General features: G+C 35.5%; 4 protein-coding genes and 1 pseudogene across 6 annotated transcripts; 3 read left to right on the forward strand and 2 right to left on the reverse strand.

Annotated features, from left to right (window-relative positions):
* Positions 1-92: 92 nt before the first annotated feature.
* On the forward strand, positions 93-2,446 carry LOC110700638 (putative UDP-rhamnose:rhamnosyltransferase 1). The gene has a single exon (XM_021878201.1). It carries the CDS (start codon positions 883-885, stop codon positions 2,308-2,310), a length of 1,428 nt encoding a protein of 475 aa, XP_021733893.1. The 5' UTR covers positions 93-882; the 3' UTR covers positions 2,311-2,446.
* Positions 2,447-2,977: 531 nt separating this feature from the next.
* Positions 2,978-4,813, forward strand: LOC110700807 (annotated as a pseudogene).
* A 931-nt stretch (positions 4,814-5,744) lies between these two features.
* On the reverse strand, positions 5,745-10,409 carry LOC110700639 (formin-like protein 2). 2 transcript variants are annotated; one of them, XM_021878203.1, is made up of 2 exons: positions 9,309-10,409; positions 5,745-6,129 (listed from the first exon to the last, which is right to left on the reverse strand). In XM_021878203.1, the coding sequence occupies exons 1-2, from the start codon at positions 9,849-9,851 to the stop codon at positions 6,046-6,048; spliced, it is 627 nt and encodes a 208-aa protein (XP_021733895.1). In that variant the 5' UTR covers positions 9,852-10,409; the 3' UTR covers positions 5,745-6,045. The 2 variants fall into 2 exon arrangements, with proteins under 2 accessions (XP_021733895.1, XP_021733894.1); XM_021878202.1 differs by having other exon boundaries at positions 5,745-6,132; positions 9,309-10,404.
* A 677-nt stretch (positions 10,410-11,086) lies between these two features.
* On the reverse strand, positions 11,087-12,818 carry LOC110700808 (xyloglucan 6-xylosyltransferase 4-like). The gene has a single exon (XM_021878398.1). It carries the CDS (start codon positions 12,742-12,744, stop codon positions 11,278-11,280), a length of 1,467 nt encoding a protein of 488 aa, XP_021734090.1. The 5' UTR covers positions 12,745-12,818; the 3' UTR covers positions 11,087-11,277.
* A 2,601-nt stretch (positions 12,819-15,419) lies between these two features.
* LOC110700641 (LON peptidase N-terminal domain and RING finger protein 1-like) lies at positions 15,420-24,646 on the forward strand. 2 transcript variants are annotated; one of them, XM_021878207.1, is made up of 18 exons: positions 15,421-15,609; positions 15,752-15,853; positions 17,236-17,318; positions 17,426-17,510; positions 18,462-18,548; positions 18,947-19,008; positions 19,133-19,326; positions 19,424-19,484; positions 19,801-19,978; positions 21,440-21,478; positions 21,568-21,629; positions 21,727-21,763; positions 22,459-22,508; positions 22,588-22,657; positions 23,332-23,407; positions 24,023-24,102; positions 24,180-24,248; positions 24,362-24,646. In XM_021878207.1, the coding sequence occupies exons 1-18, from the start codon at positions 15,535-15,537 to the stop codon at positions 24,419-24,421; spliced, it is 1,470 nt and encodes a 489-aa protein (XP_021733899.1). In that variant the 5' UTR covers positions 15,421-15,534; the 3' UTR covers positions 24,422-24,646. The 2 variants fall into 2 exon arrangements, with proteins under 2 accessions (XP_021733900.1, XP_021733899.1); XM_021878208.1 differs by lacking the exons at positions 24,180-24,248; positions 24,362-24,646 and having other exon boundaries at positions 15,420-15,609; positions 23,956-24,039.
* Positions 24,647-25,222: the final 576 nt, after the last annotated feature.

The following is a 25,222-nucleotide window of genomic DNA, read 5'->3' on the forward strand; positions in this document are numbered from 1 at the left end:
TTATACATGAATCTTGCTAACAAACACCCTACCAATCTACCATTAACTAATTTTATTTTTTTTGTTGGAAGAGAGGGGCAAAGCCTCAAATCAACAAACAAACACACCCAAAGACAAAGACAAGCAAAAGAAAAGAAAACATAACAAAGAGTACAGCAAATTAAAGAACTAGGAAAGCTAAAGCCATAAGGGCCTACACTCCATTATTAAAACCTCCCAGCCCAACATAAATCTTGGCTAAGCAACCCCATTTAGATTCTCCAATAAAACGACATGAACATCTTTTGAGATCGTCTCAAACGTAACAAACCAAGTCTTGATCCCCCAACGCGATTACTCCATAATAAATTAATAAATTGCTCTTATGAAGTTAGGATGCAAACAAAATCACACATCGGTCCGTAGTTTAAATATTAATTTTACTTTAATATTTCTACTTTTATTTTTCTAATCTAATATTCCGGACGCTCGTTAGCTATTGCCTTTATACATATAAGTAGCTAGTATTTCACTAATGTTATCGTTAATAACAAAATTATTGTCTTTTTTAGTAATCAATCTAATCATCAATTTATTGTAGCAAGATTTTTTAATTTTCTTTTTCCAACTTTAATTCAAACAATCTAGTGGACCTCTATTTGGAGAAATTTCACATTAAGACAACAACTTCCTTCAACCTTGATATTCCGTTCGGTTGGATACGTCTCTACTCTCTAACTAGTAACTACTAACCATGTGTTTCTCGCCGTAAAATAAAATAAAATAAAAAATAAAAAATAAAAAAAAATAAAAAAAAAAAACCCACAAAATCAACAATTCTAAATTAAACAGGCCTAATCTAAATATTATTGAACTTCAACAAATTTCACAAGAAAAACATCAATGGAAGACAACAAAAAGCTCAACATAGTTATGTTTCCATGGCTAGCATTTGGTCACATTATACCTTTCCTAGACCTTTCCAAGCACTTAGCTACTAAGGGACACCACATTTTCTTTGTGTCAACCCCTCGAAACCTCGAACGCCTTCCAAAAATCCCTGAAAGGCTAGCCACTTTGATCACTCTAGTCCCTCTTCTGTTGCCTCGAGTTGACAACCTACCACCTGGTGCTGAGGCTACTTCCGACGTTGGCTTTGAAATTGGAACTAATCTCCTTAAGAAGGCCTTTGATGGTCTACAACAACCCATGACCGAGTTTTTATTACAATCTTCTTGTTGTTTGGATTGGATCATTTACGACTTCTGTTGTTACTGGATACCTCCTATTGCTGATAAACTCGGTATTTGTAAGGTGTACTTCAACATAACAGCAGCAAGGACACTTTCAGCTTTTCCTACAAAGTTGATGGAAGCCGGTTCGGGTACTTGGACCGACCCCTGTTGTCCTCCCCCTTGGATTCCGTTTCCTAAGAGCTCTGTCTATTTTCTTCAACATGAGTCAAGAAACATCACACATACTGCAAGAAACATAACATCTTCTGGTGTTTCTGATGGCTTTCGAGTCAAGTGTTCTGTTAGTGGCTGCGATTTGATTGTTGTTCGGAGCTGGAGAGAGCTGGAGGCAGAGTATCTTCAGCTTGCTGAAGTTCTTAATGAAAAAACTGTGCTTCCTTTGGGGTTGCTACCGCCTTCTTTGGAAGATCAGGGTCTAGGAGATGATGATGATTCATGGAAGTTGATCAACAGCTGGTTGAACAAACAAAGAAAGGGATCAGTTGTGTATGTAGCCTTTGGCAGTGAGTTTGAACCGAATCAAGACCAACTCATGGAGCTGGCACTCGGGTTAGAGCAATCCGGATTGCCATTCTTCTGGGCGTTTAGGAGATCAGAAGTGTCAATACTGAAGCTGCCTGAGGGGTTTGAGGAACGAACACGAGGCCAAGGGATGGTTTGGACTAGTTGGGCACCTCAACTTAGGATACTCAGTCACGAGTCTGTAGGAGGGTTCTTAACGCATTGTGGGTGGAGCTCGATCATAGAAGCACTTCAATTCGGAAAGCCACTAGTAATGCTACCATTAGCTATTGATCATGGGTTGATTGCTAGATTTATGAGCCAGGATAAAAAGGTTGGGATTGAGATACCAAGAAATACAGAGGACGGATCATTAACTAGAAGCTCAGTTGCTGAATCACTCACACTGGTGCTCCAAGATGAAACTGGTAAGATGTTTAAAGATGAAGCAGAGAAATTGAGTATCATTTTCGCTGACAAAAGTATGAACGGACAGTATGTTGATGAATTTTCTGAGTATCTTTGCAACCACAAACCTAAAATAAGGCAACAAAGTGACAATTTGGTTGAATAATGATCAAATTTAGTGTATAAATTGCTATTGTCTAGTTCAATAGCAACAATAAAATTACCTAAATTGTATTCTAGTAATGTTGGTTTGTTTATTTACAGTGTATTCTGAAGTTCTTATAATGTCTGTAAACTTTCCCCAACATATCTTATACTCCTATTATCCTATCAGTATGCAGGATCCATATGAAAGGAATATGTCATTTGACATGATTAAGATGTCTCAGACAATGTCATCATACAATACCTGTCAAACATATACGCGCAAAATATACTATCTATATGAAGTGTCCGTGCAACCTACATAACCATCTTTATGTGTACGAGTATTTTTTTTTTTTACCTGATGCTAATTCTCTTACTACAAAGATTGACCAAAAGTGGCATATAATATAACCATCTAGATATCGAATATACCGAAAGTACATGATGAGTTAATGTTTGGTTCCATTTCTATACTGCTACGGAGTTTTATGACAGCAAAAAGTCAATATGAATGAAGTTGACAAGGATTCTGAATGCAACTACCCAACAGAAAATGAGACAAGACAACATCATAGAAATCAACTCTCTTAGAAAAAGACTAGCTAAATAATCGCATATTTCATGCGACGGACTATATACTACCTGTATAATCATGCTCAAATGAGAATTGATATTGGTAGTCCACTTTCTTACAACTTATATCATAAGATTCCATAAATAGAAAACACAATCAACAAATTAAGTATGGATACAATCAATTGAAAAATCAAACATTTGATACATACCCCCTACTCGTCAAAGCCAGCACAAAGAAATGAAATAAATTTAAATATCGATTTATTCCATTAAATAAGTGCTGTACAAAACCCCTATTAATAATCATCAAACCTTAGTTTTTCATAAGTATTGCAACAAGTTCAAAAGAGAGAGAAGAGGGTTGAAAAGAAATTTATTCAACCATCCATTTATTCATTCAGTTAAGTGTATTGTATCATTCTGTTGAATGGGTCATGCAGACACAGAGAACGGGAAACCGAGTCCAGGGTTCCTGCGAGGACGACAACAGACGCTGAAGACTGTCAATAACATAAAGATCGCCGTCTTATGTGGGCTCATAACCATCCTTGTGCTTAGAGGCACTATTGGAGTTGGTGATCTCATTGGTTCCTCATCTGAAGCCAAAAAAGACCGAGCCCTCATTGAGGAGACTAATAGGATACTTGCTGAAATCCGTTCAGGGAAGGACTCGTCTGACCCTGATGGTCAAGACGAGCCACCCTACAACCCCAACGTGACCTACACATTGGGGCCGAGGATTGACACTTGGGATGTCCAGCGTAGGAATTGGCTTAAGCAGAATCCGGATTTTCCCAGTGTTGTAGGTGGGAAAGGCCGGATTTTGCTTGTGACAGGTTCACCTCCTAATCCATGTGATAACTCCATTGGGGATCACTACTAGTTAAAGGGGGTGAAGAATAAGATTGATTATTGTAGATTGCATGGAATTGAGATTATGTATAACATGGCTCATCTAGATAGGGAGATGGCAGGGTATTGGGCGAAATTGCCGTTGATTAGGAAGCTTATGCTTTCTCACCCTGAGGTAGAGTGGATTTGGTGGTTGGACAGTGATGCACTTTTCACCGATATGGTGTTTGAGATTCCATTAGAGAAGTACAAAGATCATAACCTTGTGATCCATGGGTACCCTGATTTGTTATTCGAGCAGAAATCATGGATTGCACTCAACACCGGAAGCTTTCTGCTACGCAATTGTCAATGGTCTCTGGACTTGCTTGATGTTTGGGCACCTATGGGTCCTAAAGGCGTGGTAAGGGATGATGCCGGGAAGCTCCTAACAGCAAATTTGAAGGGAAGACCAGCTTTTGAGGCGGATGATCAATCCGCATTGATATACTTGTTGATTTCCCAAAAAGAGAAGTGGATGTCTAAGGTGTTTGTTGAGAATTCTTACTACTTGCATGGATTTTGGTTGGGTTTAGTGGACAAATATGAAGAAATGGCTGAGAAGCACCATCCTGGGTTAGGGGATGAGAGATGGCCATTTGTGACTCATTTTGTCGGGTGCAAGCCTTGTGGTAGTTACGGGGATTATCCAGCTGAGAAATGCTTGAAGAGCATGGAAAGGGCATTCAACTTCGCCGACAATCAAGTTCTTAAGCTCTATGGGTTCAGGCATAGGGGCTTATTGAGTCCTAACATCAAAAGATTGAGAAACGAAACAGATAAGCCTCTCAAGGTTGTGGATGAACTTGATATCCGAAGACATATCGTCATTGGTTCATGAAAGAGTTAGTATCACCATTTTTGGCTAATGAACACCAAATTTTGGCTGATGAACGTCGTTTCAATGGAATTTTTAAATTGTAAGGTTTAGTTAAGCAGGAAATTTTTGGTCTAGTTTCTTAATTGTCCATAGTTTTATACGGAGTACTAATGTTTCATGTATACTTACAAATTACAATCAATATACGTCAATGAAGGATTCGAAAATTATGCAGTGGATCTTGTTTAAATCGTCAAAATGTTGCTAAAGAAGCACTCTTTTTCATGTCTAGAAACAATGGCCCATAATACGGAGTATCATTCAAAATGTAAAAATAATTTGTCAACTACTGGACTCCAATACGTGCAATTTCGTGCATATAAAAATGCCAATTCAAACATGGTTGTTTGATGTAAATTCTGAAATAAACAAAGTATGTGGATAAATAGTGACATTCCTGTACAAGCACGATTGCCAACTTCAACCACCAGACAAATTGCATCATTTTGGTCATTAATAATCACAATTTAGCTAAACTGTCAACTACTGTAAAGAAACTTGTCTGATGCAAGTACGGAAAATCTCCTGACAAGATTAATCTGACTCAGCTGTAATGTTGTATGCAACTTTCCGAATGTACGCAACAAAGGAAGGTTGTTTTGGATAATACTCCCTCCGTTCTTTTTTACTTAAACTGTTTCTTTTATTACAATTCCCAACATAAAACTTTAACGATCAACAACTATAATTCTCCATAGGTAACAATTAAAAAAGTTATATATTATGATATTACTTATTGATACAAATTTGAAAAGATCCTACGTGAATATATTTTTCCTTTTATATTATTCACAAAAAACAGACAAAGAAGGGGGGTAAATAGTATAAAAGTCAAAGGCGGGTCAAGTAAAAAAGAACGAAGGAAGTAGGCATCAATCAAGGTAATAAAGGGCAGTGATCTACTAACAAGTTCAAATCAGATTCCATTGCAAAAGCAGGTAGCAGTTGTTCGGCAACTACCAAGTATAAGGCGGCCGATGTCTCTTCTTGGATGTTAGGCAACTAATAACAGTAATGTGATCGGTTAAATTATGCCAAAGAACAGCCAGATAGTAGCCAAAAGCGGTAGCTCCATCAAAACTACAAGTCTCTGACTCCAAAATCCATCAACATAAAAGAATAGAGCTAAGATTGATTACAATGAAGAAAGTAAAAGGAAACACTACAATAAATAATAATGGTAATACCATTTACAAGCATAGGCACATTAAGAACTTCAAACTAAACTGCTAAACAAAACTTATATACATATTAGCCTAATGATGTACTAGGCCAATCTGTAGTCTGTACTTTATGGATAAGATATACAATAAATAAATATAAATACATATAACACAGTTGCACACCTGGTTGACGGTTCCGATGAGCCAGCCACATTCCTAAACACAGCCATCGGTATATTCTCAATCAGCTAGATCTTATAACAGGAATTTTGTAACGTGCTAGCAATACCTTATTCATAAGAGCAATCTGCTCTAAGAGCTGAATAATCTTCTGCATAAGAAATGCATAACACTTTTAGTACAATTTAAAATCAACAAAACAAAATGACTGATAACTGTATCAATCTATTTCACGATAGGAATACTGTAAACATAGATTAAAAACATGCAGGCATGGGAGTATAAGTCTCTTATTTGCATAATTCATTGAGTTGTGGAACAAAATCAGATTTCAGGTCCAAGGCATACCACGGTGCACAAAGAATATTACTTATATTGACCGGTTTAACAATTGATGCATACTTTGTGCCTTTCCTCTAAATTGATAAATTCCACACAAAAAGGATAGGACTTTTTACAGTCAGTAAAATGCAGTTAGCGAAGCACGCGATAAGACAGTAGAAGAATAAAAGAGGAACACACTGTTAGTAAAAAACTTCCATAATAAACTAAGAGGGCACTAATTGCATCATAAACCAAGAAAAAAGAAGCATAGAAAACAAGGGTAAAACCCACTGTAAAGAGTTGTAAATAACAAAGACGGCATTTGCCCTGGATAATTCAAGTCTAAAATATAAAGACCGTGTTTTTTGCAATTGTTCATAGGAACAATTTAAGGTTCATTATTTAGACATCGCCAAAAACCATCAAACTTATCAATTCCACAAAATACAAAAACACAGATCTGTTTACCTTAAATGACTCAATTATGCAGTAGAATACTGAGCTTTTCCATTTCAGGATGTCCCATAACAACTTTCAATAGTCTATTGCCATACATTTTTAATTTAAAACTTAGAGTAGAGGTAAGTGCAAATAACAAAAGGAGCTAGTTTAAGGAAATATATTAGATAGTGTTCCTTTTCCCCTTAATTTCAAGCTAATGCCTAATATATATAGAGAGGAGTAACAATAATTGTGTTGACTGTAAATGAACTTTTCAACCAAGGAGCATATAAGGAATAGACTCTGCGCCTTTGTAATCTTCATGAGAAAGTTTAAGTTGACCAGTTTGCAAATGGTGACCAAAATCCATCGCCAATAAAATTCCTTTGAAAAAGAGCCCCAACAGGACTTCTTATAAACTTAAAAATTATAAATTAATTCTCATTAAATAAAAATAAAAGTCCTCGTCTGAAAGTCCTACATTGTACAACTAAGAGATCACATGATGTCAGAGTTTCATATGAAGTTAATCTCTACCAGCTAGGCTTTCAAAAAAGTTCTACAAGCAAGTGAACAACACGGGAAACACATGTTGATGCTTTGCTTTACACAAAGAATGACCTCAGAAAAATAATAATAATAATAATAAATCATCCAAGCATGCGATTTATGACCCATCTGAGATGATAGCATTTTGCCTTAAAGAATAAATTCTAGGCATGAACAGCCAAATCCACTTTACTTCATCCAAGACAGAGCCTGCTCAATCATATTTTAAAAGGCACACAAGAATTCTGGATTAAATGGCCACTAGAGTCATCGAAACCACAGGAACAATTTACAGCATGAAAGAATGGCTAAATTAATTTTTTTTTTCAGGCTCATAAGGAATGGAACAATTCATGGCTGCCTCTAACACTAAAAGCAATAAACAGCCACCCTATAACTGAAGTGTTTCATACATAGGTTGACTACAATGTTGTATCTGTAGCATTATGCTATAGCGTAGCATGTTCAAATGTAGCCCGCAGAGATATCTCATAATAACAAGTTCATTGTAGCAAACTAACAATAGCTATTACAAAAATCGTGTGACTCAATAAGCAATCACAACTAAGCCAGAATCCATTTTTTCAAAATTATCCTTGTCAATTTGTCATTAGGGTTTAGGAGTACTTAAAGATATGGATACGTTCAGAGCTAATCCTGATTCCTGAAGCTAGGTTTTTTTTCTTCTTATTTCACCAATATAATCCTAAATCCTGAAAGTAAAACTACATGTCCATTGCCTCCAAATATAAAGACTTGTCTAGAATATACCGAGTATTTCACCTAAGTTGTGAAGCATTGCATGAAAACTTGTATAAAGTTGAACTCTGACCATTCTTTCATGTCAGATTCTAGAACTGAAGTTATGCAAAATATCATCCTTGACACAATACTAGCCATAAATCTTGCCAGCATAATCAAGTAGAAGGGGCTTATTTTTATATCTGCAAATTGGCAAGCAGCTTTGTACACAAAAAGGCCTTATGACTGATACTGATCAGCAATTTATTCACACCCAATTTACAGTAGCATACAATTACCAAATCCCTTCCCCCCCTTCTTCATAATAATCAGCTAACCTAAGTAAAATGTTTATAAAGATGCACTAATATGCCACCAGATCACCTGCCAGAATGCAGAAATATACATGACTTCCTTAATTTATTTTTATAGAACCTGCATAACTTCTTAGACTAAAGCTTTGTTATATTCACCTTCCCCTATTCTAAGCTTACCATCCTTAACTAGATTTAACTTTTTCCTTAGCTAAACTTATGGTCTCCTTATCCTTAATTTGAATTAAGATCTAATGATCTTCTTGGATTTAGTTTGGTTGCGAATGAAACTGCCAATCTCAGAATGTAAGGTTTTGCCAATCTCCCCCTTAACAGATAAGTTTCAGTAAAATACATTCAGATAGGGGCCAATAAGTCCAAATAAGTTTATAAAACTGCCACAAGAGCTATTAAGTTCAATTAAACAGCTAATAATTAAATTCAGATCAATTCTGAAATTCAGTTAAAGGATTCCAATGAATTCTGATTAGGCACATTCAAGTAAAAAAGAATGAAATCCAACAAGATGAACACATACACTAGTATATAAGCACACAATTACAACTCGGTAATCCGAAATGCCAACACAACACACTCCTTACACCCCTTATCATCCATCCCCCCCCCCTCTTCTCCTTAGGCGAGAGGGCGAAACTCTTTATGATTTAACAATGTTTACAAGTTCGGCTCCATTGTATCATACATAATGTGATATCTACATGTTGAGCTGAATTGCAACAAGTAGAGTAGGAATAGTACATTGTGAAAAATTCAATCATTTTTTCAAAATTCCATCCTACACTTCATGGAAAGTAGAGCAATTCCAAAAAATACAGTAATAAATAAGCAAATGCAGCACTCAATATCATACAAAATTGACAGAGGCATTTCAACAAACACGTAACAAGCATTCCAAAATCAAACAAATCAATGAAAAATCAAAAACCAAAACACCCACCTCATCTTTTTCCTTAATCAAGACCTTCAAATGCTTAACACTCTCCTTCCCACCATCCCTCCTTAACCGCTTCCGCCACCTCCGCCGCCGAACCCAAAACCACAAAAAACCCAAAACCCAGACCGTAGAAGCCGCCGGAAAAACCAAGGAAAAAAACCCATGAGAGCAAACAATCCCAAGACAAGACCGAAGCTTAGAATTCCACATATGAATAACAAAATCAACCCATTTATTAATCAACAAAGAATTCCTGGGTTTTGGCGGGGGAGGAGGAGAAGAAGGGGAGGGAGAATCAGAGTCGGAAGTGAAAGTTGAGAGAGTAAGCGGCGCGTGCGGCGGAGGTGGCGGCGGTGGTGGTGGTGGGACTGGAAGACCTTCATGGTTAATCGGCGGGAAGACGGAAAGATGATGGTGGCGGTGATGGGTGGTTCGAAGAGGAAGTGGGTGGTGCGAGGAGGAATGGTGGTGGTTGTGGGTGGAAGGGAGTGAGTCCCAGTCGTTGAATTTGAATCGATTTGTGGCTTCTTCTTCGGGGTCATCCATGTTGTATAATTTGTGTTTATTCTCTCTCTTCTGTAATCACTATACAAGTGATAGTCAAACCACACAAATGGGTCATGATCCTAATTTGAAGTAGGGGGATTAGGGATGGAGAGGTAAAGATTGATGGAGAAATGTTCGATGGCCGGTATGGTATGTGGTAATAAATTGGCGATAATTTTGTTAATGATGAGTAAAAGCGCTGGATAATTATATTTTTAAAGTGATATTTCGTAATAAAAGTATGTGGGAGTGTTTTTTTTTTTTTTTTTTTTTTGAGGCAGTATGTGGGAGTGATTAGCATTAAAGTAAACATTAACAAAAATATTAAACATTTTATTCCACTCTTATGGATGGATATAATTTTTGAAAGGTGAGGAAACAAGTTTTAGTTTATCATCGGGAAAGGGTAGGGTTACATTTGATGTACAAAATTCTCTTGTACACCACCAATAAAATATTGCCAATTCAGCCAAGATAAGCATGAAAGGAAAAGAAGGATGGCCCAATTCAAAATAAGATTTTCTTTCAACCAATAGGGAGTTTGGTGTACAATATTTTTAAGTACACCAAGTGTACCCCTAACATTCATCATCCCTTACGAGTCAACTCAATCTAAGCCTTTGAGATTGATGAAGAAAGAAAGGATAAGGGAAATTCTTGTTCACAAAGTAGTACGAAAATATTTTAAAATGTTACCCTACAATCGAAAGAGAACTCCTACTCATAGACCAAGCTAACATGGTGCAAGCTAATCAAACTTGGCTCTACCAAAGTACCAAAGATCTACTCAAGTAAGTTGTATTTGAGTTCAAATTACCAAGACTCAAGTTGAGCCCAATACATATAAGATTGGCTCAAAAACTCTAAGATTCACCATTTTTGAACACATAAGTTAAATAAAAACAAATAGAGTTATGAATTAAAGAGATGTTACAGCACATAAGTCGAGCTCATAAGTATTGTTTTTGAATTATATATACTTCATATTAAATTATACTCTGTATTTGAATAAGGCACGCATGCGAAATATATTTACTGTGTATTTGGTTACTACATAGTGGTAAATTTCTCTTTTGCCCATAAGAAAAATCGAATAAACTTCACTAAATAATAGGTGTAATGATAAAAACCGATCCCTACATGGCTACATATAAATTATAATAGCATTGATAGTAAAAGACCGATTATCCTCAACATAATAAGGAGTACTAGCAAATAACTTCTTCAATGGAGCATAATGTGTATAATTAATTGTTTTACAAAGACAAAAAGTCATTTACTGACTTACTGTACATTCGTAACAAACACATGAATGTAGTATATAAAGATTAAAGAATAAATATACAACTAGTACTATGAATGACCAAAAAATATTCCTCTGCCATCAACCATACCTTACAATAACTTAAATCAAATCCTGTTGTTACTAACTCTTTGATGAATCAATGACTTTGTGCCTTCGAATATCAAGTTCATCCACAAACTTAAGAGGATTATCACTTTCATTTCTAATTCTCTTAACATTAGGATTCAACAAACTCCCATGCCTTAGTCCATATAGCTTAAGAACTTGATCATCGGCGAAATTAAATGCTCTCTCCATACTCTTGAAACATTTCTCAAACGGGTAATCACGAAAACTATTACAAGGCTTACAACCCACAAAATGTGTCACAAAAGGCCACCTTTCATCCCCTAATCCAGGATGATATTTTTCCTCCAATTCTTCATATGTGTCTACTAAACCTAACCAAAAACCATGCAAATAGTAAGAGTTTTCTATGTACACCTTCTCCATCCATTTCTCCTTTTGGTTAATCAACAAGTATATCAATGCGGATTGATCATCTGCCTCGAAAACAGGCCTTCCTTTTAAATTCGCGGCTAGGAGCTTCCCTGCCTCATCCCTCACCGCGCCCTTAGGACCCATAGGTGCCCAAGCATCTAGCAAGTCTAATGACCATTGACAATTTCTTAGGAGAAAACTTCCGGTGTTTAGTGAAATCCATGATTTCTCCTCTAACAAACTCGGGTACCCGTGAATTACAAGGTTATGATCTTTGTATTTTTGTAATGGGATTTCAAACACCATATCAGTGAAAAGTGCATCACTATCTAACCACCAAAACCATTCAACTTCTATGTGAGAAAGCATCAACTTTCTAATTAAGGGTAATTTTGACCAAAATCCTGTCATTTCTTCATCTAAGTAAACCATATTGTACACAATTTCAATACCATGTAACCTACAATAGTCAATCTTGTTCTTGATCCCCTTTACCAAATAATGATCCCCAAATGGGGTTTCACAAGGGTCAGGGGATGAACCTGTCACAAGCAAAACTCGGGCTTTCCCATTAACAATGTTGGGAAAGTCCGGGTTTTGCTCAATCCATTTTTGGCGCTGGGAATCCCAATCGGTTATCTTTGGCCCCAATGTGTAGGTCACATTGAGGTCAATGGATGGTTTGTCTGGATTATTAGAGTTGGATGTATATGTCATGTTGGGATTAATGGGTGGCTTTTCTAGACTATTGGAGTAGGATGTATAAATCATATTAGGGTCAAAGGGTGGCTCATCTGTACTATTGAAGTCAGATGTATAGGTTACATTGGGGTAGACGGGTGTGTTATCTAAACTATTGGAATCAAGCGTGTAGGTCACATTGGGGTCAATAGATGGCTTAATCAGACTATTAGGGTCGGATACATTCTTGTCCGATTGAAGTTCAACAAGTACCTGATTCGTCTCGTTATTGAGGGCTTGATTTCCAATTTTAGCTGAAGATCGTTCGAGGCTTCCAATTCCAATAGTGCCCCTAAGCACAATGATGACAACAAAACTACATAATATGATGATCTTTATGCTATTTGAAGTGGTCACATAACCCATCTAACAATTTAAATAATGAATCAAAAAATGAACAGAAACTATGAAAGATTGTCTCTTTAATTTGAAGTTTGAGAAGAAAGTGAGATAAAAGTGGAGTGGGTGCCTAGTTTATGCGTGCTCATTAATATAAAACAAAATTGGTACAATTATTCAATAAAATAGTTATTAACAAAGACTATTAAATGAAGTAAACAAGAAATATCTTAACATAAGATTCGTGTTCAATTAATAAATAAATAAAATGCCGAAAAAGATCTTGAGCATATTGAAATTTGGGAGGCAGAAGTACCACATGCAAAAACATGGGGGTGAAGGTGAACACTTCATCAAGGTAAGCTGAAAAAAGTCAAGATTAGCACTTATTTTTAAATAATCAGTAATGTTTTTCATATAGGGTACACGTGAAACGTTGGCATGAGAATTCAAACCTCTTTCTATAGATTTTTAGTTAACATTGACATGAGCTATTGAGTGGTGATGTGGCACAATGTCTATTAACTATTACTAAAATAAAACATGGTGATTAAAAAAAAAAATAACATGCTAACATCATTAGAGGACACTTGTCAATTTCTTATGAAATTTTTTCCCGCCAAAGCTATTTTTTACATCATCATTTTTTTCTCTAATTTTTTTTTTCTCCTAAATTCTAAAACTAAACAATTACAGTACTTCTTTCAAAATTAATATGAAGTAAATAAGATTATGATTACACTATTTCGAATAAAGAATATTGACAACTATTTTAAACAAATAAAATCTATTTAAACTGTACAACGCATGAGATTAATCTAGTTACTATACTAATGCAAGAAGGAACACATGTAACGTTGGCATGGGCTATTAAGTAGTGATGTGGCATGATACTATTGTAAGAAAGATACATGTGACACATAGTTTAATATATTTTTTTTAATATAAAAAAACTAATGTGTGTTTTGAGCGTTGTACCGGGTTGCTATACTAGTTTAATTAAACCTTATGATTATATGTATTTAACCTTTTTGGTATTTTTTTTCCCTTTTTTTATTAGTACTTGGGATTTGCAATTATACACCTTTATTTTCATATTTATAATATAGTTGCTAATTTACTTGTTAACCATCTTTCTTACTCCTTATATTTAAGGTTGTTTAAGTGACGATGCGGCATATAGGGCTGTGCAGAGTACGGTCTAGACCGCACCAAACCGCAATTTTGCGGTTTGGTGCGGTTTGGAAATTACGGTGCGGTTTTTAAATTTGACCAAACCGCGGTTTTGCGGTTTCAAAAAAATTTCAAACCAAACTGCACCGCAAACCGCAATTTAATGCAAAGACTCTTATATTGAAAGAAGACTCTTATACTGTATTTATATGTACTGAATTGTGTGGGTCATTATTAAGAAAACCAAAGTTTTCCTTTCTTATTACTCTCCGTTTTCTTGTGCTTTGGAGTTGTAATGGAGTGGTTGTGGTTTACTTAATGATTTTGCTCCATGTTTGCCTTGGCATGTTATTGAGTCACTATTAACATTGAACTAAAGCACTACTTCTTTATTGAATTATTTGCATAGTTGTACAGTTTCCAAGTAAAAATTTCATAATAAAAGATTAGCAAATAATCATTATTTGTGAGGTAAAACAATTATGGAAAAACCGCAAACCACATCGTTTTTTGCGGTGCGGTTTGAAAAAAATCACAAACCGCAATTTTGCGGTTTGGTGCGGTTTGGATCTCAAACCGCACCGTGCACAGCCCTAGCGGCATAATAAGAGGTTGAGTAGCTGATGTGGCACAAGTAAAAGGGTCTATGTGGCACATAGACTTTCTTAAGAACATATTCTTTTTTTAGGATAGTTATAAAAACATATTTTTGATTAAAATGAATAAATTTTTACACTCAACCCCTCTCCATTAACTTTATGTCTCTCATATTCTCCTCCCATCCTTCCAACCTACTAAATTTCTTACCTATTAAAATCTGCTAACCTTTTTTTAAGGTCTTACCTTACTTAAAAATTGTGCACCGAGATCACTTTAACTTCGACTTCACAAACCTAATTTGATCTAATTATTGTCACTTTGAATCCATACAAATCTGAAATTCGATAAATAAATCAAATACATATGTTCCTATATTGAAAATAACTATGGAAGAAACCAACTTATCTTCTTCTACAAATTACCATATATAATAACAGACTCTAAGTAATTCAACTTGAACTGACTCAATTTGATCCAAAATTTCTTAATGAGCTATCTGACCTATACAACCAATTTATCACCTCTAATTCAACTTTTAATATATTTTTTTAAAAGACAACTCATTATCATTTCACTCAACTCGTCACCCCAAATCAAAATCTAACCCGACACGATATCCTGACCCACTTACCCAATCACGACCCGCCCATGACCTACTACAACAAAATTACTAGTATAACGGATGCGGGATGCCAGTAAAATCCGGGAACTAAAGACGAAAAGAAAGAATCATTTGTGACACAAACAAGTGGAGAGAAGAAAGATAGAGATAAAATAAAAAGGATGAAGAATTTGAGAGAAAGATATACCCGATTACCCGAACTACGTAGTCCACGTAATCGAATATGGTCCGTGTGTATAACGTACGACTCCAAGATGAACACGATTCCTCTCTTCTTCTTTTCATTTCCCCCCTTTTTCTTCTTCTTCTTCTACCTCTGCTCTCTCTTTCTCTCTCCTCTTCTTCTGCATTTCACTGATAATATGTAAATTTATTTTTGAGAGAGAAATTATTTGATTTTTAGAGAGAGAAATAGGCAAGTCATGTCGAATACTGAGAATTCTCCGGTGATCGGAGGTTTTTCCGATGGAATTGATGATGTTGAAGAATTCGTCTGTGTTAGTGTTTCATTGATACTGTTTTTAATTTTTTTGTTTTGTTTGATTGAGTAATTTGTTCAGTTTTTAGTGTGTTTTTGATTTGTTGAAGTAGTTTATGAAGTGATTTTGAATTTGGAGTGATTTTGTGTGGAATTTTTAGGTGAATGAGAAGGAATCGACGATGACGAATGAGAGAATTCATCAGGTTTTGGACTTTGTCAAGACTGGAAATCAAGCTTTTCGTCGAGGGAGATTTGAGGAGGTAATTAATTGAATTTGTTTGTTTATTTATTTTTGTTTATTTTTGAAATTGGATGAATTTGGTAATTGTTGTTTATATAATGATGGAATTAGAATTTTTGTTTGGATGATATGATTGGATATTAGAGAAGTTGTTTATGAAGATGAATTTGCATTTGAAGCTGAAAGGTTAAAACTTCATCATTACATTTGAACTCGAGTTTTTATAATTGTACTTCTTTCTAGCTACTTAGTACGGAGTATTAATTAGGGCATTTTGTGGTGAAGTTATGGTGAATTCTTAATTATGAAGGGTTTGAACGATGTGAAATTAATTCGAACAAGAGGAGTATTTGCCACAAGCACTTGTGTGGCTAGTCATTCTGTTGTTCATGGTCAGTGCTTGGATATATGGTTTCTGTTATCGCTGCATTTGTGGAAATAACATGTTCCTTGTGTAGTGGTAAGTTGAAATTAGTCTAACTGAATATGTAAAATAACCCCTAAAGAAATCAGGCTGTGGATAAGTTGATCCATGAGCGCTTTTAATCAGGTTCTGTGCAGTCTAATAGAGGCGTTTAATCACTGCTGAATGTTGTTGTAAAGTCTAAACCTGTTCCTGTACCGCAAAATACAGCCTTTCAATGTGTTCTATTGACCATCCAATTTTCCTGTCTAGACTGTGTAACAGTGAGTCTCATCGTAATGCTTACCTTTTCATGTGATCTTCGAGTTATAAAATCGTGCTGCAAGCAAGTTCAATGATGCATTATCAAAGCCAAGGGTTTCATACTAGTTATACTTTTCCAAAAGCAAAAAGATTTGGACCCTGGAACTTTAAGCTGCTGGCATTTTGACATTAATTTCCTTAAGAGGTATTTAGCACGTGGTGCTTTGGTAGTGGGCGTTAATTCTATGAGGCGAATATTTTTAACTACCTGATATATGATGGGTCATTCTCAATAGTCAATACTGTATACACCAAGCTGTGTGCTGAAAAAGTAGAGCCAGGGATATAAGTTTGGAATTCATGCATTTGTAACAACATATAGTAACTCGTGTGATCCTTCTGATTGGTGATACTCGGTCTAGGAATCTGAAGTTAGTTATGCAATTTAATAATGGCTTTCTGAAACTGTTTTTTTTAAACTTTTTTTTTTTTTTTTTTTTTTTGGAGAAATCTATCTGGCTTAGTTATTGTAAAAATTAGGATTTTGCAAGCTTTAATTAGAACTTGGCATCTATACTTCATATAGTGAGCTGTTTGGGGCATTATCATTCTAATCAATTTAATCTTAGTTTTAAAAGTGGGACTTTTAAATAATTTTAGATGGTATGCTGTTATATTTTTTTCATTTTGGGACCCTTTTGTTTGGACTACTTTTTGATTATCCGTCACTGCAGGCAATTGATTGTTATTCAAAAGCCATTCTTGTCAAACCGGGTGATCCTATTATTTTGAGCAATAGATGTGCTGCTTATATAAGGTAATTCTGCATGGAAGCTGACATCTGGTTAAGTTATTTTTCACCTTCCTACCTTATTGAAGATTCAATGATATATAACGTTGTGCTCGCCTATGAAATTTTTTCAGGTTAAGCCAATTTCTAAAAAGTCGAGCGCCTTCTGCATCTGAATATAATCCATTGTATGGGCTGGATCCTACAACGCATGCTGAAGTATGATATTACTATCTTTCTTTCTGTATACAAAATCATAAGTTTTGCTTAAGAAAATTTCCTTAATTTTCAGGGTACACTTAGAACTAGGATACTTACATTAAAGTTTAAAAATCTGTTCTTTGCCCATTTGGAGTAATTTTATCAATCCATTTCCTTTCATCACTTGTAAATGGTCTGTAGCCTAGTTCATAAACTATATATTTTAGCTCTCATATACAATTTTAATGTGGAGGAAGATATTCTGAGTTTGAAGGATGATAAAGAGTGAGTGCCTGAGTGGGGTAGAGAAGGATTTTTCGGCACGCACTTAGTTTTTTTTTTTTTTTTTTTCCTTTTTCCGTGTAGATTTTTTTGGAACCTATGGGGAATGTATACTGTGGTAAAACAAGTTTATAACTTTTCATTTGTTGTGAATTGTGCTATAAAATAAGGTATTGATCTGTTGAAAGGTATTGTGTTATTTATTGGTCTGTTGAAAGGTATTATGTTATTTATTAAGCTTGATGCTGGAATGTAATTTAAGAATCACATAAATCAGAACATCGAAATCAGACTTTTCCTGCTTGTAGAATTATGTTATGATGGCTCATGGCTGTGGCTCAATGGGTAGATACTTCTAGATCATAGCAACTGTGAAGACTTTTTTTTTCTTTGGTCTGGGCCTTAGGGATGACGTGCTATGAAACATAGATGAGAGGGATTTATTTATTTTTTAGTGTGTGTGGGTTGGGGGGTTGGGGTTAGGTTTGTTAGCCAACTTTGTCTCTTTTTTCTCATAACGCTGCTGATGTTTTAAAATCGTTGAACCTTCGGTGTGTGAAGATATTTTCTACTTATAGTTTCAGGCTACTGGTATGTGTAAATGTGCCTTTAGGTTAGGTAGCTAGTTCTCAACTTTACTGACAAGAAACCATAAACTTCCTAATATGTTTGATTACCTCAATGCAGCTGGCCTTAAAAGATGCTGAAAAAGTCATGAGCTGCAGAGACAATTCTGTCAAGTCGTACATCCTGCAAGCTGATGCTCTATTTTTGGTAAGGATCATAATTATATTGGTACATGTATTCCATACCCTTGTTATATGCTCTATATGTTATTGCATCAATGAGGAAGGTGCCTTTTTCTGTTTGATATCCATTTGAAGTGTATTTGTGTTGGTTGTAAGTTGTTTTGAATTATTTTAAAAATTTTGCTAGTAAAAGAAAAGATACATACATACGGAGTAATATTTTTAATTTTTTTCAAAAGTTTTCTCACGATTTTGCTCATCTTTTTAGCTTTGTAATATGCATATTTCCAAGTTTGTTGCTGTAAAAATTTCTTGTATTATAAACATTACATATTTACATGGTTTATTGGTTTGGTAATGGGTGAGGATCTTGTATAAGAGCATTTTTCTTCTATCTCATCTTGATTTCCGCATGATGGGCAGTTAGAAAGATATGATTTGGCACGTGATGCTGTTATTGCTGGCCTGCAACTGGATCCACTTTGGTAAGAATTACTTCTTTACTGATTTACTCTGTTTTTTTTTTTGTTGAAGTGCTTGTGTATTTTATTCCCTGCATCTTAGAATTTGACTTATATTTTCACATTATTTTCCTTTTGTGTTTGATAGTACCCATTTACAGGCTCTACTTTTGATATTGGAGAGAACTTGTTCTGGCTTAGTTTGTGGAAGAAACCGTGAGAAACCAGAACGTAGTGATGAATTTGATTGTACCCTTTGCTTGAAGTTACTATATGAGCCAATTACCACTCCATGTGGTCATTCATTTTGCCGCTCCTGTCTATTTCAGTCAATGGACCGAAGTGAGATTGCTTTCTTGTAATGTTTTATTCCACTTTTAAACAACATCTATGTTTATATATCTCATGCTCTTAGCACTTTCCCTGTATGAAATTGCAGGTAATAAATGTCCTCTTTGTCGAACTGTTCTCTTTATCACTCCAAGGACGTGTGCAGTAAGGTCTGTTCTCTTGAGTTCATGTATTTGATTTTTTAAAAGGGGTAACCATCTTATGTTTGTGCCTTAGACAGCCAGAATTGGATTTATATTGTCTGGGGATTTCTAATATGCTTATGGCTAGGACTTCATGATTAATTTCAATAATTTGAGAACATAGTTTTTAAGTGTCTGATATATCAAGGAGATGATGCCTTTTAGGAGGCATTTTGTTCTTACTATAAAACTTGTACTCATATATTTAAGTTATTATATCTATATTTATTTTCCTTTTTTTTTTTTTTTTTTTTTTTTTTTTTTTTTTTTTTTCATTTTCCAGTGTAACTTTGAACAACATTATACAGAAAAACTTTCCTGAGGAATTTGCGGAGAGAAAATCTGAGAATGACAGTCTGGTAAAATTTAGCGTTGATTTGATGCCACTTTTTGTGATGGATGCTGTGCTCCCTTGTGAGAAGTTGCCTCTCAATATATTTGAACCTCGCTACAGGCTTATGGTGAGTTTTGTAAGAATGGAAATTATTTTCTGTTAGGAGTTTGTTGTTGTTGGAACCCGCTTATGGCTTATTGTGTGCTCTCTTTTTCTGTTTCTTTGGTTGTATTCCTATGCTGGTTTTTTCTGATATTCTTTGATGCTACATGGTTGTTTCTTCATCCTTGCTTTGTTTGATGAGCCTGCTCTATTTTCTACTTTTATTTAGTAATAGTAGTAATAGTAGTCCAATTCATTGACTCTAAATCAACTAAGGGCCTATTCACATTTACTGAACCGAGTTGAACTGATTGGAGCTGAAATGAATATTTTATGATAGAAGGAAATTAGGAGCTGAGCTGAACTGAAGTGAACAGGCCCTAAGTGTTATATCTAGCGAGTTTCAAGGCAATCACCATTTGAGATAATAAGGATAAGGACCGCAGGGTAGTGTTTTTTTTTGGCTGAGGGATAAACAACACCACAAGACTACACCTTATTCCTCGAATTAGTTGCTAGATTTTGGGTAGTCCTAACTCTACTACAAAGACACTTACTATTTAGGACTAACATTACAACATTGAGAACTAAAAACTAGGACTGAAAAGAGAGGAAACCTGAATCAACCCTTAAAATATGATTTGGAGCATTAGTCAGCGGCATATTAGCATAAAGAGCTTGAGATGACTCTGGGAAGGTGATTTGACGGCTCACCGGCAACTGGAAGTCCAATTGGAACCTTCACCGTTGCCAACTAGCCTTTTTGAGAGAATAACTAGCTGGCGGGTTCTTGGCCTTTTGCTGACGAGAGAGAGAGAGAGAGAGAGGTGCTTCTATTAATTAAAATGTCAGAGAGAGTGTTTTGTTTATACAAATGAGTTTAACTTTTTTTTTTTTTTTTTTTTTTTTTTTTTTTTTTTTTTTGTGGGTTTGATAATATTTGTAATAAAACGAGGAATGAGTACCGTCTATTGGACGATTTGGACTAAATCAGTACATCGCAGGAGAGAACCTCACTGAATTATTTCATCGCAGGAGAGAACCTCACTTTCCTATCTGAGTCTCCTCAAGTGTTTGTTCTTGTGTCTTGATTGGATTGAGTCTTTGGCATGAATGTAGTTTTCTAACTCGGCCAATACTTTTGCTTGGCTTCATGTAGCAAAATTTGAAAATTTGAAGTATCTGGAACTGTGTCTTGTTTCTTTTGATGCATGGTACAGATTATTATAATTGACTCTGGACCTAGCTGCAGTTGAAACTTTATTGTTTGTTCTGTTTTGTTCTCTCCTGGGAGTTTCTAAAAGTGGTAATTGTGATGAACTGGAAGATGACTGTCATTTGATATTACATATAGACTATATTAGTTGCAACTTGCAAGTGCAGTATTTCTGTTAAACTAAATATAAGCAAATAGCAACTGACAATAGTTATTTTTAGTCTTATTACAGATTATGGTGGTTTTATTCTCTTGTTGCTTGAACAACAGGTTAGGAGGATAATGGAAGGAAATCATCGGATGGGCATGGTAGAATTTTGCAACCTGTCGCTTGTGTTTACCTCCCTTAATCAGGATTCTCGTAGTCTATGGGCTCACACTTTATGTAAATGATGTAGGTAACACTTGACTCCACTACCGGTCACATAGCTGAATTTGCTTGTGAGGTGGAGATAACAGAGTATGTGTCAGCAATAGTCCTCTGCCTTTCATGCTTTTTCTGTTCGGTGTAATGGTCTAAATTGAATTTCCCCCTCTTTCTACATTTATTCATGCAGATGTGAGCCACTTCCAGATGGCCGCTTCTATATAGAGGTAAGATAATCTATTTACATCTTGCATTTCTGCATTGACTGTTGTATTACTTTTGCTTTTGTGATGAACTAGTTTTCATTTCACCTGAATATACTATTTTCAGGTTTTAAGGTGCACCATTGTCACTTGTCAGTATAGAGGCCACTGTGTACAATGAGTTTATGATGATGTGTTATGGTTGGGTGGTTCTGTTATATGCTTTAAAAAAATGCAAGGGACATTATTTAATTATTTTAGTCTCATTGTAATTGTTAAATTATATCGATATGAAAAATATATAGCTATATTATATGAGTATTCTTATTCTGTGTATGAAATCCTGTGATTTGGTGTAATTTCACAAAGCTAAACTGACCCGGTTTGACTGTGTGAGGTTTCAGACCAGTAGGGTGGATCACCTAATCCCCCCCCCCCCACACACCCACACACAAAAGAAGAAAAATTGTTTACTAATCATGTAACAATCTTTCTAGAATGTTGCTATAGTTTTTCAGTACTTTTTCTTCAGGCTCGTTATCCCCCCTCCATTTTAATTTCCCATGCCATGACCTCCACTTTCTCTTGATCGTTGTTTCCTGTTTCCAAGTTCTCTTCCAACTATCTCTTTTCTCTTTTTGTTGGTTTCTTTTTCTGCTTGATTTAATGAGGTATCATTCAGCAGATAGTTCATCATATATAGCTTCTCTTTTCCACAGGTTGAAGGACGCCGAAGATTTCGAATCCTTCGATCCTGGGATCAAGATGGGTAAGTTGTCTGTGTCTTTGCTACTGCTTCAGGTCTCTTTAGATCTTATCTTATAAATTTATTCCTTTGTTTTTCTCAGTTACCGTGTTGCAGAAGTAGAATGGATACGGGATATAAAACCACCAGAAGGATCAAGAGAGAAATCAGATGTAAGATTAAGACTTCCTTCATATATAACTACTTTAGTTGTGATGCTCAGCACTTAAAGCAACTAGTCAGTTGATTTAGTGTTGAATGAACCTGGCTTTTTTTTTTGGGTGAAAGGTTAGAGTGAGATTGAAATTTGAGGGTCTTTAGGACTTTAGGTCCAATGGACAAGGTAGTCTATTTGTCGTTATAGTCAAGCTAATAGGGCTTTTATTAATGGCCTTTAATGGACAGGGTTGGACATGGTCAACATAGGGCCAAAATGATAGTCCAATATTTTTGTAAAATAAAATAGATATGGTAAACAAATTACTTGTATAGCTTAGTATTCACACGTGCATACTTTTGCTTCTGCTTTCTTTTTTATTTATTTTTTGCTCATCCATCTATTGGACTGCTCACTAATGACCAGTAACCCTCTTTGGCCGATTACAAGATGAACCCTTTATGACCTACTCAGTAACTAGTTCTATCACTAGGTGTGCTTGATTGAGTTGATTCCCAAATTGAAGCAAAAGGTTCTAGCTCACCTCATTACCAGTTAAAGTTTGAGGTTCTAAGTTAGAGCTTCATGCTACCTTCTGTAGAGTTTGTAGTACTGATACAATGTTAAGTAGATATCTTCTACATCGGCCAGATGTTGGTCTTGATATATTTGACTTTTGGGCATTAACAGCTGCAGGAACTGACAAATAATGCTGCAGAATATGCTCAAATGTGGATGATGAGGGCGAAAGAAGCAGCTAGGCAAGGTAATTACAACATGAGTATTTTCAAGGGGCAATATGGACTTTCTTTTCATGCTTTAGTCTGTTCATATATTACAATTTGTAATGGCTAGCTGCTAGGTTTTTGTAGCTCTTGGTAAGTGGCTTTTCCATTGGCTGAGAAGTTGGATTTAAATCCAGATATGAAAAAGTTTGTTGAAGCAGCTGCTTTTTCTTTTTGGCTTTTGGCGATAAATTAAAATTACTGTGGTTTTGCTCTTTTTCAAATGAATTAATCTGAACTTATTGGAACTCTTGAACTTGCTGGAACTGATTAGAATTTGTCAGAAGTTATTGGAACTTAACAGAGCTTGTCTTAGTTGTAAATTGATTTTGGGTAGCTTCTATTTGATTGAACAAAACAAGCCTTTCCCAAAATCAAGCCATTGTACTAAGAGCTACCATCCAGGTGCTAGTTCTACTAAACCGGCACAAAGAACTAATTTTAACATATGGTCAAACAAGCCAAATACATCTGTTACGTTAATTAATGTGTTGTAGTAGTTCTGACATGGATTTTTTTTCCTTCCAAGATATGGGAATCCATATTGTGAAGCATTGCTTTGGTTTTCTGAGTGCCTCCTCTTCTATGATTTTTAGATAGAAGACGGCTTGCAGAACTCCTTAATGTGGAAGCAATGATGCCCACAAAGGAAGATCCTGAGCGCTTCAGCTTTTGGGTATGCTCATGTTTCCCTCTCTTCCAACCTTATTGTCACTCATCTCAAAGTATAATTAATTGTGCTTGTATTTGCAGCTAACCACGCTAACAAGAAGAAGACCATCGGAGAGACTAGAACTTCTGCGGTTGAAAGACGCGAAGGAGGTATTGACAAATTCTGTTATTCTTTCTAAGCTACAGAGTAAGGGGCTTTTTTTTTTTACTCTAGAATATAAGGCTGACCCTTACTTTCTGTATGTGCCTTCTTTTGAATGCAGAGAATAGGTCGCGGGTTAATATATCTTAGACAAGAAGAGCAAGGTTGTCGATTACAATAGTAAAGGCTGTAATCGAGTACTGTAATTTATCCATTTTGAAAGAAAATTTCAATATTATTTACAGGCTGCTCAAGTGTCCAGCATTTTTTGATCCTCATGATGCCGTGGATCCTCAAAGTCTCAAACTGAGTTTTGTTGTAATATAGAATATAACAAGATTATTTATTATAATCTGTACTTTTCTTCCTTTACTGTAATGTTACCTTTCTTTCAAGTTTCTGTCAAGTTTAAGGTTTTAATGGGGTTGGTGTTTGTCTAAGACGCCAACTCTCGGCCATCTTAGCCAATTTCGTGGGACATTGCTGCAGTATTAAATGCTGCTTCGGCATATGCCACTTCGGCTGGAAAGCTCCTTCAGCTTGACCGTTCATATGAGAACTATACTCTTCACTTATACTTAGAATGAACTTACGACTTTACGAGTACAGCTGAGATGGAGTAGGAAGTTTATTTTATTTTATTAAAATGTCGGAATTTCCGTTCTTTGAATCTATTATAGTGCCTAAAATGATTGATATTGAATATTTTTCACCTGAACCCCATTAGATGTATTAATTCAACTGATGTACCAAGACAAACTTGAGTATATTATAGTTATTGTTGTAAGTCATTATCAATTGAAGTTCAAAGAACCATTGAATAGTAATTTTAGTTTATGAAAATCTAAGTTAAAATAGTCACAAAATTCCTGAAAACACGGTTTGTTTAACCCATCATCCTCTCATGTGGGGCAACAAAGAAAAGAGTAGCAAGTTTCACAAGAATGGGTGTCACATTAATGCAATCATCTATATTTATTGC

The sequence above is a fragment of the Chenopodium quinoa genome, unplaced genomic scaffold, assembly GCF_001683475.1.
Source record: "Chenopodium quinoa cultivar QQ74 unplaced genomic scaffold, ASM168347v1, whole genome shotgun sequence".
NCBI classification, from domain to species: domain Eukaryota; kingdom Viridiplantae; phylum Streptophyta; class Magnoliopsida; order Caryophyllales; family Amaranthaceae; genus Chenopodium; species Chenopodium quinoa.

Bases quoted from the DNA above. Each gene is read 5' to 3' on its own strand.
- LOC110700638 (XM_021878201.1), top strand. From the start codon at position 883: ATGGAAGACAACAAAAAGCTCAACATAGTTATGTTTCCATGGCTAGCA.
- LOC110700639 (XM_021878202.1), bottom strand. From the start codon at position 9,851: ATGGATGACCCCGAAGAAGAAGCCACAAATCGATTCAAATTCAACGAC. The intron at 6,133-9,308 runs GTGGGTGTTTTG...TTTCTTATGCAG, and splicing joins TGATTAAGGAAAAAGATGAG to AAGATTATTCAGCTCTTAGA.
- LOC110700808 (XM_021878398.1), bottom strand. From the start codon at position 12,744: ATGGGTTATGTGACCACTTCAAATAGCATAAAGATCATCATATTATGT.
- LOC110700641 (XM_021878207.1), top strand. From the start codon at position 15,535: ATGTCGAATACTGAGAATTCTCCGGTGATCGGAGGTTTTTCCGATGGA. The intron at 19,979-21,439 runs GTGAGTTTTGTA...CTTGAACAACAG, and splicing joins AACCTCGCTACAGGCTTATG to GTTAGGAGGATAATGGAAGG. The intron at 21,764-22,458 runs GTAAGATAATCT...TCTTTTCCACAG, and splicing joins ATGGCCGCTTCTATATAGAG to GTTGAAGGACGCCGAAGATT.